The sequence below is a fragment of the Pangasianodon hypophthalmus genome, chromosome 13 (assembly GCF_027358585.1).
Source record: "Pangasianodon hypophthalmus isolate fPanHyp1 chromosome 13, fPanHyp1.pri, whole genome shotgun sequence".
Taxonomy (NCBI): Eukaryota; Metazoa; Chordata; class Actinopteri; order Siluriformes; family Pangasiidae; genus Pangasianodon; species Pangasianodon hypophthalmus.
Window position 1 is genome coordinate 14716407 of NC_069722.1, and position 19511 is coordinate 14735917.

Genomic DNA, 19511 nt, shown 5'->3' on the forward strand with positions numbered 1-19511 from the left:
TAAAAGCAGCCCCCCCCCCCCCCCCCCCCCCCCCCCCACCCCCCCATTAACTAAAGCGCAGGATCTCTGAAGGCTTTCATCTGATCTGCAGGGTTTCATCAGATGATCACATGTGTGTGAGATCCGCTCGGATCTGCAGCTCAGCTCTGCTAAAAGCGAGCCACAGCGCCTTCACAACTACTTATATATCATCATCCTTCAGAGATCTGTAGATAGATAGATAGATAGATAGATATACACACATACATATATACACACACAACTGAGCATCCTCCATCCTCTTTGCAATTTTTTTTTTTTGCACATTACATCATGCTGCTACATATTATACTGTACATAGGCTGCTACTCTTATGTTTACACTATTTCAGCTACTTATATTGTACTCTTACTCTTTGCACTATTCTCACTAGATTCACTTTCACACAGAACTGTGTATTGGTCAGCGCTGCATTGGAACTTACTGTGCCCATTGTCTATCCCAGTAGTCATTGTCTTGTGCTGTCTGCACTTGTGCACTTTATGTATAAATTTATCTAGTCTCTTGTAGTTCTGTGCTTGTCTTATGTAGCACCTTGGTCCTGGAGAAACGTTTTGTTTCACTATGTACTAACTGGCTGTATATGGTTGAAATGACAATAAACTCCACTTGACTTAACTTGATATATATATATATATATATATATATATATATATATATATATATATATATATATACACACACACACACACACACAGTATATAAATCACAATCTATCATTATGAGCAAAGTTATATTTATTATTGCGTTCTTATACTTAATAACTTACTGGAATGGTTACACTTGAATTGAATGGGTTTACTCCAAACCTCATCAAAAATCAAAAAGCCTATGAATAAAATCAACCAGGACCTAATGTACTCAGCTCCAATAAACAGCTAGACTATTGTTAGGTAACACTCTACTGGGTAACTACTGAGTGGTAGCTCAGTAATTAAGGGTCTGGGTTACTGATGAGGTCATGGGTTCAAACCCCAGTACCACCAAGCTGCCAGTTTTGAGCAAGGCCTTTAACCTTGTCTTTTCCAGGGGTGTTGTATCATGGCTGACCCTGCTCTCTGACCCCAACTTCCTAATACTGTAATGTATATGCATGATGCATGGGGGCATGATGGCTTAGTGGTTAGCAGGGTTGTCTTACACCTCTGGGGGTGGGGGTTTGAATCCTGCCTCCACCCTGTGTGTGTGAAGCTTGCATGTTTTCTCTGTGCTTCAGGGGTTTCCACCCCAAGTCCATAGACATGCATTGTAGGCTGATTAGCATTTCCAAATTGTCTGTAGTGTGTGTGTGTGTGTGCGCGCGCGCGCAGTTGTGCCCTGCGATGGATTAGCACTCTGTCCAGGCTCCCCGTGACCCCATGTAGGATAAGTGGTATGAAAAATGGTTGTAATGTATATGTGACAAATAAAGGCTCTCCTCTTCTCCTTTATAACACATTCTACTGTTTATATGAGCTTAGATTTAAATGCTCAGCCCATCTGTATTAAAATGAAGCTTTATGAAGCCCATATGCCATAATGATAACTGATGCTCTTCCATGTAAAGACAAACCTCCAACATCATCATACCCATTTTGACATAAGACTTTCATAAATTCACCTGCATCACATTATAAAATATTTATGCTTAAGTATTTAAGCACATTTTAATAATGAGCCTAATATTTAAATAGTTGGATTAAGTTCATACAGTAAATCTATACTGAGGGGGTCACTGGAATTTACAAATTAAAGGGGTCTCTAGCAGAAAAATGTTTGAGAACACCTGATCTACACCAGCTGAATGTTCTTTAACAAAGCATTCAAACTAGCATACAGTTTAAGAATGCTTTAATCCAGCAGCTTTAAGTCTATATATAGAGCGCTGGAGAAGCCACGAAGAGTCTTCTTTAGTTTGTGTGCACCATCTGTAGATTGATGCTTATTGAGAATCTTAATTTTGCTCATTTTTGTCACAACATTAACTAACTTTTTTTATGCATTTAGGTAATTTTTAAATTAGAGGGGGTGCAACTGATAAGAAGAGTGTCTACATCAAATCCCAGTCTCATAGCCAAGAAGGAACTTACCATGTTTGTGTAACATAGAAGCCTAGTCTGTACTCCACAAGTCAAGGACAAGAACAAAACAACAAAAAGGCTTTAAAGAAAAAAAAAAAAAGAAAGAAAGAAAGAAAGAAAGAAAAAAAAAACAAAAACAAAAGATGTAACATGCAAATCACGAAGTAAAACAAAATTGCACATAAATTGACAACAATACTGCAATCACAGAAAAAAAACTAAACAAATAAGTAGTGCAAATGTACTGAAGTGCTACCATATGACAATCGTAAAACTTTTGAAAGACACTCTCGTAAAAATCAGATTACATCTTGGAGAATTGGTACAACAGAACAATATGACAAGTCATGTAGCAGTATTCATTACAGACCTGGAAAACATGCAACATGGAGTTGTATAGACTATTAATAGACAACACTTTTAAACTTAAGGGAATTTAAGGGATTGTTCAATTCCAGTTACAGCATCTAGCTGTATTATCCATGCAACATCACGAATATAGAGAAGGAAATCAGCCAGGTTCTATGAATCTACCTGTGTGATCATGAGAAGTTGATATAAAACTGCATTAAAGAGGTTAAAGAATAATGCCATTCAGTATATACAAGGATGGTAGCGCAGCTTTGGACCACGTCCTTTCCAAGCATACAAGGAAAAGACAAACGCCATTTAGCCTTCCATGGCTAGTTTGATAATGTCGCCTCTTCTTGATTTTGCTGCTTCCTCAAACTTCTCAATTACTTGTTTGCAGGCCATTTTCTGGAAAAGAACACAGAATCAGAAGAGAGAGAATGAATAGAAGAAGCAGAGTAAAGCAAATCACACCATTATACAAGTGTGCATTACATTAGAAACGTAATACTAAATGAGTGGGATTTAAAATTCAATGGCAACTAACAGAAGGCAAGTAGATTCTTGAAAAAGAAGCCAAAAATGTTTGTAGACAAAGACATAATAAATAGTTCAAAGGGGTACCCTAAAACTCTCTGAAACTGGATGGAATTGCTGGATGGAAAAAGAGAAATGTGAGCTCAGGGAAATTACACCCCAACGAGTGCTCATTGCTTCAGCCATTATGTGTGTTTTGTCTTGGGTAACACTTCACATTTTCTTATACCTCAGTGATGTTGAATTCTTGAATCAGACTGGTCACAAGGCGTTGATTAATTTTCTATAACGGCATTGCTCAATAGTGCGGCATTACCGTTGCTATAGTAACAACTTGCACGACTTGCACGATGGATGATCCACAGTAATCTAAGTCTAATAATAAAAAATGGAATAAAATGTGTTATTTAACAAACATAAATGTAGAGTCATTGATATGGCATAGCTTACAGACATTTATGAAGGAAATTTACGGTCCTAGTAGTATGTATAAATTGAAATAGTGCGAAACATACATGCACTGAGAGAAAGATGATGTTATATGTAAGATGAGATTCTATTAGCAGTTACATGAGAGGTTCAGTCATGAGAGGTAAGAAATGGAAAAGCCAGAGTAGTTAAACACATGATGTTGAGAATCCTTATGGCCTGAGGGAATAAGCTGTCCTCCAGTCGGAAGGTGTGAGCAGTGATACTATGGCAACGTTTTCTGTAAATCTGCTGGAGTGGTGGGAGATTTGTACCAATGTTTTTTGATGCCGTTCTTACTGTCCTGTGAAGTTTTTGGTCATGTGATGCACCCAGTCAGGACACTTTCACTTGTGCACTGGTAAAAATTGACCATGGTTGCTCTGTGTCCCAAAGTTCTTAAGTCTCCTCAGAAAGAACAGATGCTTCTATGCCTTTTTGAGGATGTTGCTGATGTTTAGGGATCAAAAAATGGAGTCTGACAGCTGAACACCCAGGAATCGTATGCTGCTGATGAACTGATAGGTGAACTGCTGATGTTGACAGGACTATGAGCCCCTCTGTTTTTCCTGGAGTCCACAATAAGCTCATTAGAATTGCTGGCATTCAGAGCCAGGTTGCTGTGGCGCCAGGAGGACAGGTCAAGACTCCTGTACGCAGACTCATCATTATTAGTTAATGCGCCTGATCGCTGGGATATCGTCCATGAACTCCATTATATTGTTGCCAATGAATCTGGCTACTTAGTCATGGGTGAACAGACTGTACACCAGCGGGCAGAAGTTCCTGTATTAACTGTCAGTGTGGATAAAGTCCTGTTCCCAATCCTTACTGTCGGGTCTGTAAGACGGAAAATCCAATATCCAGTTGCAGATGGAGCTGCACAGGCCCAGGCTACTTAGCTTTAACACCAGTTTTTAACAACCGTGTTAAATGCTAAACCGTAGTCAATAAACAGCATCCTGACATATGTTTTTCTTGTCCAGATGTGGCAGGGTCAAGTGCAGAGCAAGTGAAACGGTTTTATCTACCACGTGGCTGTGGCAATAGAGTAACTGAAATGGGTCGAGAATGTTGGGGATATTGCAGTGTATGAATTACATAACTAGCTTTTTCAGGCACTTCATCACAACAGATGTGAGAGCAATGGGTCAACAGTTATTCAGGGTGGAGGCTGGCATCTTCTTTTTAGGCTAAATCACAATGGTTTTCTTGAACCATAAAAGAGTGTGAGAGATAAAAGTGCCCAAAAAAGACCTGATTCAGTTGATCTGAGAGTGTCTTCTGTCAGGGCAGAGAGTTACTCACGTGTAGACTTGTTTAGATGTTTTATGCATGTGCAAGTGTATAATCATAAGTGTAGTATATAATAATGTTGCTACTATACATTTTATCTACAACAAAAAAAAGGTATGTATTGCAGTGAATTCATGATTCATGCACCAGAAGCCTTAATATTTGGTTGCTTTAGCTAATTACTGGTAATAGGTCTGGTAGGACTGGGTAAAGAAGAGCAATGGCCTCTCATAAATGCAATAAGTAAGGAGGAAAACACAACAGGGAAATAGGAAAATAATCAACAACATGGTGGTATGATATTGCACCAGTCTCCAATTTCCCCCTCTTTCCTGAAAGCAAATGAGGGGGAAAAAAACAAACAAACAAACAAACGAAAAAAAAAGTGTTCCACACTGAAGATCGTCTCGTAGCAGAAAACTTACTAAGTGTTACAAAGCCCTGACACCTTCCATAAATGTTCCTTACAGGAAACTTTACCTAATCAATTTTTTTTTAAAATACATTGTGTTAAAAACTGAGCCACCTAAAAAATTGCCTCCACTGTAGAAGCCGTTTTCCAGACAACGGAGATAATTGTGTAGCTTAATTTGCTTAGTTTTAGTTAATAAAAATTAATCTAAACTGTTCACTTGATTAAACTTTCTAATCATTGACCATATGATCTGGAGTCATCACTTAAGCCCCCAAAAGCACTTGAGTCCTAATTTAAATAGAAATGAAAAGTTCAGCTTCAGTGTTTTCAGTTACATTTAACAACCTTTTAACCATAATGGGCAATAACATTCACCCTCTGCATGTAGCTTTAGCAAAGCAATGAAGCTTTGTAATATGCCGATTTACTGGGGGACATCTCCAAACTCTTACTGTACAACGTTCTGCACTATTAGACTTATAGCTATTATCTATGTGGAACGACTCGTTGTAACCATTCTTTATCTTTACTTTGGAACCTTACTATTAAATTCATTTTACTTTATTCTTATCGTCATGTTCTTTACCAAACTGAGCCTCTTATTCGCTCTTGTAAATATTAAGATATAGGTCTTGTGTGGACTGTGCTATTTTCTTTCTAATGTAATACTGCAATTTCCCTCAGGATTATGACAATACACATTTATAAAGGCTTTTGTTCATTTTTTAACGAACTGAAACGCAGAGCTACACAATACTTTCTCTCCCAGATGCACCAGAGAGGTAAAGATGTCCTGAGGGGTAATGTTTAAAGACATTAGCCTTGCATACAAATTACTAACCCACACAACGATACTTGAAGACATTTCTACAAATAAATATTTACTTTTATTTAACAGCTACAAAAATTGTTGGCCAAAATTGAGGAGAAAAAAAAAATTATTCATAAAATCAGCCGGTTCCAATCTCAGTTTGTAACTGTAATACAAAACACTGACAATACCCACAATATTTCAGTGACGTATATTGTGACGTAATTTAGCACAGTATTGATATCGTATCGTCATACTGCCCAGCCCTCCTACGAGTGCTTGCTATATGGTTGACTGCAGCTAAATATGGTTATAGTTTATAAATTCAACAGATTTATTTGCTTTTATGAATTAAAGCGCAAAGCTTCACATCAGCTTTCTTCTCTGTGAGTGGAGGGAATTTTCTAGTGGATCGAATGAGCATAAAAGTGCAAAGGGAAGTTTAGGATGTTTTAGGAAGAGGCATTGGGGTGAGTCAAGTATTTGCGATTTGTGAAATCATAGACAATAAATAATGTACTAAGTGAGGCTTTTGCTACGTTGATAGGTTTTGCATGCACACGCTATTAAAAGCCAATAAGGGCTGTGCAGATGCAAGCTTCCTTTTATGACTAAAAGCTCTCAGTACACTTTAATGTAGTTCTCCATTTCAGACCACTGAAGAACAGCAGCTCAAAGTACAAATAATGAAACTTGGTTAAACAGCTTCAGCCAATGTTATTAATCAATTTAGTAAGTGAGTCTGGAAATGGCTGGTCTATTATGTTACATTCAGACTGCAAGCTTAAGTGCTTAATTCTGATTTACTGCCCAAATCATTTTATTTTTAAATTTTTTTTAAAGTTATTCATGTTATCTTTTTTAATCGGGTAGGCACCAATGTGAACAGGTTAGGTCCTGCTCCTGAACTGACCTGTATGCATGAAACAGTGACAATTAGGGTAAGGAAAGCACTGAAACTGAAAATGAATGTATAAAATATTAGATTAACCATGTGAAATGAGAAGCAATTGTCAGCTTGTTTTTGTATTTATTTATTATTTGTAATTCATATCATTTTTGTTAACACTGCTAAACCACAAAACAGAATTACATTAATTAGAGCTTGAATTTTTTTAATTAAATGTGATATAATTTAATATCTGCAAAAGAACATGATCTTATTTAACGCTGCCGTTTTAACGTACACTGAAACACAATGTGGCGGCACGGTGGCACAGCGGGTAGCGCTGAAGCCTCACAGTTCCAGGGCCATCTGTGTGATCCTGAGGGTTACTGCCTGTCAGGAGTTTCTGTTCATGTTCTCCTGTGTCCGTGTGGGTTTCCTCTGGGCTCGCCGGTTTCCTCTCATCTCCCAAAAACTTGCCAGCAGGTGAACTGGCTATGCTACATTGCCCGTAGGCGTGAATGAGTATGTGAATGTGTGTATGCCCTGCGAAGTACGAGTGTCCCATCTACAGCCCGAGGCAGAAATACACCGAGTGTTGCCGGAACAGACTCTGGATCCACCACAACACTGAAGACTACGTTTATCGGATTTGTGAAAGTGGTCCAAATAGGAAAAGACAATCTCATGCACATTCGCAAAACAACAATGATTTTAGCTAGAAGTGAAACGGAATTAACCGGGGGAGACCAGAAGCGATTACCAAACGTTGCCAACATCATCTAACAGAAATAACCAGTAACGATAATCTTAAATCTTTAACAGATGCAACAGTATGAACAAGAACCAATTTCAGCATCCTCAAAAGTAAGCATAGATTTGGCAGATAGAACAGATACATTTTTAATATATTTCCATACATGTGTGGCAACCTGGGAAAACCATTCAAAAGGTAAAATTCACATTTTCTACTAAATATAGTTCTGTAAGCATATTTCCTAAAAGCAATATTCTTCTCCTTTGCATGTATCTTAACCAGAAATATAGGTTCATCATTCTAAAGTCTTGTTACCCACAAAAATGAAATAAAAATGTAAAGATTCCATGTAGACTGCAGTGCAGATGCTTTGCAGACAATTTAACAGCTGGTATCTAATTACAAATGGAAGAGACTAGACTTCTGTTCATTTTTTTTATTAAAGTTGATCTGTCAAAGTAAATGGAGAATGTTCTGAGTTTATTAAAGTTCACTGTGATCAAATCTATCAGTCTGTATTCATTAGAAAAGTACACTATATGGCCAAAACTATGTGGACACCATCACACCTATATGTGAGTCTTCCCCAAACTGTTGCCACAAAGTTGGAAGCACATAATTGTCTAGAATGTCTTTGTATGCTGTAGCATTAAGATTTCCCTTCCCTGGAACAAAGGGGTGCAAACTTCTTCCAGCATGACAATGCACCTGTGCACAAAGCGAGCTCCAGAAAGACATGGTTTGCCAAAGTCGATACGCAAGAATTTGAGCGACCTGCACAAAACCCTGACCTCAACCACACTGAACACCTCTGCGATGAAATGGAACACCGACTACACACCAAACATTACAGCCTCACTAAAGCTCTTGTGGCCTAATGTGCACAAATCCCACAGCTATACTCCAAACCCTAATGGAAAGCCTTCCCAAGAGTGGAGGCTGTTATAAACAGTAAAGGGGGACCAAGTTCATTGTTTTTGGAAAGGGATGTTCAAGGACATATAGGGGTGTTACGGTCAGGTGTCCTTTTGGCAATAGAGTGTATATATAAATAACATCAATTAACTACATAGCCACCAAAAAACTTCAGCCATAAAACAGTCAAAAAAGGAACTTTTCACCCGAAAAGAGGAAAAAAAGAACAAAGATTCTGACCTAAAAAAAGTGATCAAGTATACAGCTGTTAATATTATGCTATCCCATACTCTCCTTAAACCTGAAATGGTGGAAATGCTCTTTTTCTTTCCCTCTTTTTTTAGGCTGTTGTTCCTGGATGATTAAATTGGTTCTCTCAATTGTTGTAAAAATCACAAAATTACAACCAGGGGAGAGAAAAAAAAAAAAAAAAAAAAAAAAAAAAAAACAACAACACACAAGACTAATGTTTGCTAAACTGGCTGCTTATCAACATTATCTTTGCAGCCAATTCAATGTTAAAAACATAATAAATAACATTTTCACTCCATTTTGGCAAAATGAATTTATGGTTTATTACAGTTGAGTTGTCAAAAGTATGTTATATCCAGACAACACAATTTTTTCCCTGAATCATTTTTGGCTCTCTGCCAAAATTCAGCCACATCAATATCCAACAAGTTTTCCTAGACCATTACAGGAGACAGACATATCACTTTATTAATCCTAGAGGGAAATTCACATTTTTATAATAAATAAATACATTTTATTGTAAGTAAATTATTATATATACTTGTTTGACACAGTTAATCTCACCTTTCAAACACTTTTTCACTTTATACTTGCTTTTAACACATACGTTGTTGTACAAGTTGGCTGCCGCATGACAAGTATAAAACGGCCTTGACAGCGTGTCGTGTGTATGTATGGTGCTGTGCATCAACCAGCCTTCAGGCCAACAGTGACTGACTGACTGGGTAGGCAGTCCTGCTGCGTACCCAGAAACATTGCGACTAGACATTATGATCCTTCTTCCATAGGGTTCTCTCAAGCGTTTCAGAGTAATCTTGCCAAAATAATTCTTTAGTCTGACAACACACATGGCATCGCTCTGATACAGCACTATAATGAGCACAAACCATTTGGAAAGCACTGATGTGCAGCAAGATAAGGGATGGAGAGAGAGCGACAAAGAAGAGACTTCTGCTGGTCACTGTGGGCATGAAATGCTCACGTATAACTACTGCAACAACTAATCACTAAACAGCGATTTATTTGTATTTAGTATTTGTTAGTAATAGGTAACAATTAGACAAATAAATGTAATAGTAATAAAACAGGTTTACTTGAATTGCCTTGTTCAGCTAATCGTTAATCAATTCTTTATTTAAATCAACATATGGTAACCTATATACATGATAGTTAGTTGACTGCTAATTTATTAGCCAAGTTAGTATATTAAGTACAATTTCAAACACTATCACAACATTGTAACTGACAGAAAACAGCAAGGAAAAAAAGAAAAAAAAAAAAAAACCTGAAATACCTCCACAGTTCAGCAGAAAACGAGTCTGGTTGTATGGAGTAAAACACCAGAGAGAGGTAGTACCAGAGGCTGAAAATACTACCAATCTGTGTCATCATGAGCAAAAAGACCCGCTGATCTTCTGAATAATGTAATCAAATCAGCTGAACAGCAAGCCTCTCTCCTCATTCAAAGCAAAGCTCAATGAAACACATCTGCCGTCAGTCCAAGATTAAAACAAAATAAAGTGAATAAAGCAAATTGATCGGATGTGAGGTGCGTTTGCAAGCCAGGATTAGAATCTTACTTTTTTTTTTTTTTTTTTTTAAACCATGCACAGTTTATTATACTCAAATAGTATTTCTTTATAAAAATAGACCCACAATGTGTGCATCAAGTTTATCATTAAGCTGTAACTTTAATAATTGTAGTAAGATTTTTCGATGCGGATTATGAACAGCTGAAACACTATTATTACTTTAACCCACTCTATTATTACTATTTTTATAACTATCTAGTTAATATTTAAGCAAAACCACATGAGCTAGACTGTGGTTATACTGAATATCCGCATGGCTGTGATTCAGCTGTAGGCACGGAAGCCAAAGGCTGAGTGTCGTAGCTAATCATATCGGTGCCAATATTCAGTATAACTGCACGATCATGAGTGTGATATTTCTTTTATACAACAGTTCTATAAACAAGAAATTAATATTGAGTAACTGACATTTCGGACACAATATGGCCAAATGTCTTGTTTATTTTTGCACCGCTAGCAGAAATAGATATCGAAGAAGCTACACTCACTTTATAGCATGTCAGCTAGCTCACATTGATTTGTATATTCCCGTTAAAAATGCTTCCAGTAAAACTCCTTTCCCTTTCTCTTTTTCATCTTCATCTGACGAGCTTTCATATTTTAAGTCAAGTGATGTTGCTAACACTACTTTAGTAACCGTTTCAAACTAGGAAGTGGAATTTTTATGTGGTGAATACAGACAACCAGAGTGAAACAAAGAGTGAAACGTCCCAGGACGGTTATAATATATAAGTACTCTTGGAACGCCGCTCAACCAATCAAATCCTTATACAGCTGACCGCTGTATAAGGATATTTATCGAAAACATATAATGATAGAAATTTTGTTTTCTTTTTTTTTTTTTTTTTCCCTCCCTAATCTGCACTACCCATTTAAATCATCAGTTGTTAACTACAACATTCAAGCCTGAAATAGAACATCTTCAACCTTGGGTAAATTCTTTCAAAGACCCATTTTACTAAACTGATGGAGACCAAGAGACAGCCCATGGAGTGAAGAGTGTGATAAAAGCGTGTGATTTATGGACAAGTGTATCCTACATTGGGATTACATGCCATTACAATGGACATGATTGGAACATGAAGACAGTGTCTTATCACAATGCCACTGGAGGAAAGGCATACAGCATCCAACATTGCAAAATGGCTGGAGGAGGTAGCAGCCAGGTAAAAATTAGCACCACTGTGCATGATGATAGAGCCAACATTGTGGCTGTGGCAAAAAATCTTTAGGAGAAACACAACTTGCAACTGAATAATGAATAATGCATTGAAGCAGCCTAGTATTGAAAGAGCAAGCTGAGAGAAACAGCAACAAATAGGCCCATCTGAGCATAGGCTTGCTTAAGATATACCCACAAGATGGACCAGCACATTCTACATGTTATACCCAGAGGGGCAATTGGGATCTTGACTTAAAATCTGATCACTGCAGCCTACCAGCAGAGCTTTCCACACCCCTTGAACCATTTGAAGTTGCCACTATATTAATGAGTGGGGAGAAGTACATCAGTCTCTCCACTTGTGAAGGGGTTTGTCAAGTCCTCAAAAAGTGCAGTCATTGAATCAACTTCAGCACAGGCTTTCCAAGTGACTGTTACAGAGCATGTCAACAGCAGTAGAAGAAGGAGACTACTTTCTCAGACACAGGGCCAAACAAAGTGATTCTCTCTAGTGCCCTGGACAGTCAGGTCAGAAGACTCAGTTTCTGACACTAGGGGTGGGCGATATAGCCTCAAAATTATATCACGATATTTCAAGATTATTTGCGATAATGATATTTGTGACGATATACAAAAAAAATATATATATATGGAACAACGTTTTATTGGTGATTGCAGCTGGCAGGCAGCAGCATTTATAAGTGCAAACAAAATGAAGGGCATTTTCCATCCTTTTCCAATGAGCTACTGTCATTGATGACAGTTTGGTAAAGGAACCTTCCAATAGCAATGTGCAAACGATGTCCAAAGCATGACAGGCTGGTCAAGTTATTGAGAGCGATGGCTTTAACAACACTGGCCCCACTGTCTGTTGTCACACACACTTGTTTGCTCTCTTCTAGATGCCACGAGTTAAGAAACTCCCTTAAATCACTCGCAATATTTACACCTGTGTGATCCTCGGGAAAATAACTTGTCTCAAGGCAGGAGTTGTGTAGCTTCCAGTCGTTGTCGATGTAATGCATGGTCAGGCTGATATATGGTTCCGCTGTTCGGCTCGACCACATGTCCGCGGTTGAGGCAAAAAACTCCACTGACAATAGGGTAGCTGCTAGTTTGCCGCGGCATGCTTCATACATCGCAGACAGGGATGTCTTTGAAAAATATTTTCTACCTGGGATGTTGTACCTTGGGTCAGTTGCTTAAATCCCTCCTTTTCCACCATTTGCATTGGCATCATATCCTTGGCCAAACAATATGTAACCGCATCAGTAATTTCCATCCACCGTTTACTCTTCTAGTGCAACTAGCGAGTGCTCCAGCGATGCTCGGTTGAGTCATTTGTTTACCTTTGGGCCGCACATCACCAGCTGTTAGTGTCTCCTCCACGCGTACCTTCATAGTCTGGTTGTACTCGACGTTGTGGTTTTGCTTGTGGTGAAACAAGTTTGTTGTGTTTCCATCTTTAGCGGTAACAGTTTTCTTGCATATTTTGCAAAATATTGTGCTTTGTTGGAGGTCTGACCTCTTGTAACCAAACCACTTCCATACTATTGAAGTAGCTCCCTTTTTAGGTACTAAATCGTCATCGGAGGCTGACATGCTGCTCTTGCTCTCAGACAGGTGGTGGTGGTGTGCGCGCTAGGGAACGTAAATGTGCCATACGTCATTGCGTCGCTATATCATTGATATCACAATATGACACTTTTTTATCATGTAAAAATATACCGGTATTATCGTGGACGGTATGATATGGCACACCCCTATCTGACACCCCAGGAAGTCTTCAGCACGCATGCCAAAGTACAAACGCAGACACTTGCAGTGAGAATGGAAGTTGATCAGCAGCAGCATGCCAGTTTCTGTGCCCAAACCAGTGCCAGCTCAACCATTACTACAGCTGCTGGACACAAATTCCCTGTGAATCCTCAATTCTGGAACCAGTAGTGACGAAGAAACTAGAGAGAGGGGAGCTGGGGATGATCTCAGTGGCCAAGTTAGGAATAAAGTCCTGAGATACTTTGAAGGTACTTGCCAAGGAAGAAAATCAACTCCATTGGTGGAAGTCTAATGAGGATAGATATCCCACCTTGGCCCTCTGTGCAAAATCCTACTTCTATCTCTCTGGCACCTCAACATACCGCCTGAGCTCCGCTTCTCCGAATCAGACAGTATAGCTTCCAAGAAGAGAGCCAGCCTTAGCCCTGAGCATATGGATATGCTAACAGTGTTTGTAGAAGGAGAGAATAATAGTTTGTGTACATGTGTGGGTGTTTTGTAGTTGCAGAACCATTTTGCCTCCACAAACCCCGTAAACATTTAGTTTTACATTTTTCATTCTTTATTTATAAAAGGTTTACCTCATTTGAACCTGAAGACAAGATCATTTTTGTTTTAAGAACAATGCAAAAAGAGCTGCGATGTGCAGTTTTGCACATTAAGTATACCTCCACAAGTCCAGTTAACATTTGGTTTTCTCTATTTATACACAGTTTAACTCATTTCAAACTGAAGACAAAATCTTTTGTTTTCAAATTAGTTTATAAAAATAATTTTGGACACATGATTATGTTTTATAAATGTCAATTTTCACAGTGTTTGGAGCTGCACTGTTGAAGGAATAAACTATTTACTCTGTAAAATGCAGGAAATCAATTTAAAAATACTGATCATTAAAAATAATCTACAGATTAATTGATTATGAATATAATTTATTACTGTAGTTGCAGTCCTAAATACAACACTACAAATAAGATTGTTAGTAAATAAATAAAATGTGCAATTCAAAGACAGTATTCAATATCTTATTATATTCTCTTTTTTCATATCCCAGCTTGTCTTGACTTGTCTTTTTCTATGGGGGGAAAAAAAAAATCTAAAAAAAATTCCAAACTGTTCCCTATCTGCATCTAGATTTGGATCCCAGAATTGGTACTGGTCCGATTCATCATCTGCATCGATTCTGCAAGACTCGTTTAGTCGTTTATTTTCTGCTCCCTACTGAATATGTTCACATTACACACAAACATGAAAGCATACACACCTGTGCACACCTCCCTCACAAACACGCAGATTCATTAGTATAAACCAGCGAAAACATAAACCAAATATGAAAAATTATGCTTGGCTCATGCCTTTAGCTCTCCCCACATCTCTTGTAAAGTGCCACATTAGGTGGAGCAGATTGGAAATTTGAATAATAATTTTGCCTGAAACACTCATCAGTATTCAGTATTGAATTTTGGGATTTCAGCAACAGAATAGAAAATTTCAGATTCAAGATGGCCTTTGCATAGTCATGAAAAAAGCCACATGTGTCACGTATGAGGAAAAAAGATATTTGGTCCATGTTTGCCTGCAGTGTGAATGTAGCCTAAGATACTTCTACAAAACACATTAGAAAGGTAAAGTGTTTACAGAGAGTTGAAGTAGGAAAGACACGTTGCAGTCTGACATCCTGTTATATAATAATTCAAGCCTAATCCCTTTTTGATTAAATCTCATGCAATTCAGTCCAAGTGTTTACCATTCATACGATGATAATGCACAATCTCAATTCACTGGGATTCACTGGTATTGACTGTGGTCTTTAAAAGGAAAATCAATGTGCTGACAACCAAGACCTCTGCATAATCCCTATTCACAAATATGTTGTGCAGGTTCTGAATTTTAAAAATAAATACGGAAAACACACACATACACTCGCAGTACAGCTACAAGAAAAACATGTTATACACAAAATAACACAGCACAGCCAAATGCCACATGGTGTACATAACCAAATATTACTCACAATGTGGAACTTCTGCCTCTCTTTCTGCAGCTTCAGAATCTCCTCCACTGTGAGCTCCTCCACTGCCTTTTTCAGCAGAATGAAATTGCAAGTTGGAGAGTGAGACTTGTGTTCCTTGCTGAAGGAAGAGAATAAATCAATGACCACTTGATAGATTATTTGCTTTCACTTCCTGTTACTTATGTGCACACAAAATCGCCGTTACGCGTTAACGTTTCCTCCACAATAAAAAGTAAAAATGACATAAAACAGCATGTACATGGTCTGACCCATGAACTCTACAATGACATGAAATGTATATGAATTTTAACAGGTATTGTCAGTTATAGGAGTCAGTCATTGAGACAAAGAGAACACCCAGCAACCAGGAAAACATTTTCATTCATTATACAATGAGTAGCAATTTGCAGACCATTTACTTGCAGAACATCAACTATATTCAAGTCCTGAACCACACACCCTGTGGAACTTACTGGAAAGTTTTCTGTCTTCTGTCTAATTTGACCGAGTATGCAATCTCACTATGTTTCAAAATAAGATCTTTCCCAAATCAAGAAACTATAATTTAGGCTACAGTTGACAATAACCACCTGCCACCTAATAATATTTTACCAGATTTACTTTAGTAATTTAGTTTTAGGTTTGTTACATTACTGAAAGATCAGAATGTTCCCTGGATATGTATCCAGAAACTTGTATAAAACTGGGACACACTAACAGGGTGCTGCAAGTCAAAATGGGGTTTATTCATTTCGCAGAGATATGCAGCTCTTGTGTGCACTCCAGGCGATCTGCATGAGCCATATGGAGCAACAACTCAAAATATGAAAGCATATTTGTATTGCTTGGACAGAAATATGATAGAAATATCTTATGTTTTAGATCGCAGGAAGGCAGTGTATAGCTCCAGTTAGAACTGAGTAGCTCATCGCTGATGTGTATAATGTTAATTAATGGAGTATTTGTTTGGCACCCAGGGCTGTCAGGTACTGTGTGCAATATCCCAATATTGAAGATATATACTGTAGATCAGGAATGAGCACCAGTGTTTACTTGTTCCACTGAAAGACTGAAAAAACTAATATTTCTAACTGTTCAGATCTATATCCATATAGGATGCATCCTTTTTTTTTTTTTTTTAACATCCTTTTTTATTAACATCTAACTAGGTTGGCAGTGTGCAGTGCTGCTTAGCCAAAAATAGACAGTTGTTTCATTTAGTCAGCAATGCCATGTTCTTCTGGGCATTAATCAGTAAATTTAAAATGTCAGTGTTGAAGTAATCATCCAATCATCCACTAACAGTGAAACCATAACAGCCCTAGGTGCGGTCATTTGTGGTTTGGGATGTGGCCCAAGTGTTCATGCTTCTGAGAATATAATTAAATTTCATCAACATTGCAGATTACATTTTTCACAGAGTGAAAATAGTAATTGAGTTAGTTTGATTGAGTTGCTGAGTACCAGGCAGAAAAGCAAAACCTCTCAGTTGCTCAGCTGTAATCTCGCAGTTTGCTGCTGTGAAGATTCCAGTGTATCGGCACTGGAGATGGAGAGACATCTCTAATGCAAGATACTCTATCAGTCCTGAATCCTGAATACATATGATCCTGTCCTGAAATTCCTGACACAGAGCTCATTTACTATTACAAGATCGTCAAGGTGACTTACAGCAACGCGTGAACATCATATTATGGCAAATAAGGCACGATGACGAATACAAATTTTACTAACGTGTTTTGTTGTCCCCTGACAATCATATTTTCTTTTATTCATTTTTACAAAAAGAACCCCTACACACGGTAGCTTTATCTAATTACATGTTCCCTAATATTACTGTAAGTAAGCTTATATAAGCATGACATGGAGTAGAAAAGGCAACCTCAGAGTCTGGCCAACAACAGCCCTTGTAGTTATATTAGTATGACAACTTTTTGTCTGATGAGTTTACTTTGTTTTATTTTTAATATTTAATTAGTAAATGAATCAGTAATAAAAAAAAAAAATACTAAAATATGCATATAAAAATATGCTATAAATGACTTGCATTTATTCATTATTGGACATCAAGGGACATGAGGCTAAAGAGCAAAAGAGCAAAAGAGACTTACAATGTATAGACAGACTTGCAGCAAGCAACTTGAAGTATACCACAAAACCCTGATATTAACTTGCAAATGTGCATTTTTGCACCACTGAAGATGTAAATATTAAAAACATTTGTTGCTGAGTGACATCTGTTCCAACGTGGCTGCAGAAAATTGTTCGTAATGGATAGAAATTATGTTTTAAACGCTGAAAGTGGATAGACAAATTGTATGGTAGGCTATATAAATAAAAACTGAGATGCATCAGCATGTGTAATAATTCAATTCATCATTGCACTGTGGCTCCAGAATCATAATTTTATTGAACTGTGATGTCCCTTAACACATCACGCTTAACACTTCTACTTGTATTGTGAAAGTAACAAGTTGAGTACAGAGCTATAACCTCTCCAACTCTACATACACTATATGGCCAAAAGTTTGTGGACACTTGACCATCACTCCCATATCTGGGTCTTCTCTAAACTGTTGCTACAAAGTTGGAAGCACACAATTACATAGAGTGTTTCTGTATGCCGTAGCATTACAATTTTACCTTCACGGGAACTAAGAGGCCCAAACCTGTTCCAGCATGACAACGCCCCTGTGCACAAACCGAGCTCTATGAAGACATGGTTTGCCAAGAATGTTGTGGAGGAACTCGAGTGGCCTGCACAGGGACCTTACCTCATCCCCACTGATCACCTTTGGGATGAGTTGTAACTCTGACTGTGCACCAGGACTCCTCATCTGACATCAGGGTCTGACCTCACTAATGCTCTTGTGGCTGAATGAACACAAATCCCCACAGCCACGCTCCAAAATCTAGTGAAAAGCCTTCCTAGTAGAGTGGCGGTTATTACAACAGCAAAGGGGGGCTGACTAAGCCTGAATATGAATAATGGGATGTTCAAAAAGCAAATATGAATGTGAGGGTCAGGTGTCTGCAAACCTTTGGCCATATAGTGTAGACACAATGACAACAAAAATGTACAAGCACATGCAGAAAGACTATGCAAGTGAGACATGTGGCGACATTAGTGTTACTTACAGAGGATCATCCTCAGGCTCCCAGCCCTCCAGCTCTTTATAGCAGAAGAAGCACTGGGCCACATCCGGACTGTTGTCAGTGGGTGTGTGGATAAAACCAGCTTTGGCCATCTGGAAGGTGTAATTGCACACAGGGAATTAGGTTTAGCTGTATTGTTTCTTCATAGTTATATTCATAGATTTAAAGAAACTGTTAAATTAGTATAGAGTTCATTTGTCATCTTTACACCTTTTACAATATAGCAATTACAGCTCGGAGACTTTTTATTCAAATATTTAGTTAGACACTAGACATTATAATTTTAAAAAAATATTCATTTTTATCGTAATTTGTACAAACATCTGTGCACATTTAAGCCAATTCTCCCTCCGCACTTTCTTGCTCACTTCCGGTGTCCATGTAAAGTAAAAAGCTACTCGCATTTTCCGACGTGCACGCGCAGTCCTCATCAAACGGCCACCCTGAATAAGTAGCGATTCTGTTCTCGTAAAAGTACATTTTTAAATCTTCCTTCATTGGCTCCATGTTTCGAAAAACAAAGAAGGTTAGTTTAGAAGTTCCGTCACAGTGTTGAAAACCAGGCTAGCAAAATAGTCAGCTAACGGCAGCAGCTATCACTTTTGAATTTGGACTTCAAGAGCGACGTCTCCTCTGATTGGCTGAAATGTAACAGGTTGAAACGTCATCGCGTAAATCTGCTGCTCTACTTCACCAAAGTATAAAAGCCTTAAATATGCTGTCAGAAATAAAATACTATAGAGTTAATAAATAAATAAATAAATAAATACACTTAAAAAAAATATTTTAATTATTTCCCAAAGTGTCAGTCATTGGATTAAATTAAAAAGTACATTTATAATGTTCTTCTATGTATTATTTATTAAGCTGATTATAAATTTAGCTTTTATAGGAATTATTTAACAAAAGACTATGGCTGCTTGTTGAGGCCATAGAGCATTTCATTCCTGAAATTTCAATCAAGAGAACGCATGTCACACATATGTCCAGTTGATTTTGTTTATAGGCCTATGTGTTTTTG

The 19511-nt window shown here is 37.8% G+C and overlaps 1 protein-coding gene across 1 annotated transcript; it reads right to left on the bottom strand.

Moving 5' to 3' along the window:
- Positions 1-2285: 2285 nt before the first annotated feature.
- On the bottom strand, positions 2286-19145 carry LOC113528386 (baculoviral IAP repeat-containing protein 5.2). The gene is made up of 4 exons (XM_026916905.3): positions 18893-19145; positions 18473-18582; positions 15335-15452; positions 2286-2858 (listed from the first exon to the last, which is right to left on the bottom strand). The coding sequence occupies exons 1-4, from the start codon at positions 18995-18997 to the stop codon at positions 2769-2771; spliced, it is 423 nt and encodes a 140-aa protein (XP_026772706.1). The 5' UTR covers positions 18998-19145; the 3' UTR covers positions 2286-2768.
- Positions 19146-19511: the final 366 nt, after the last annotated feature.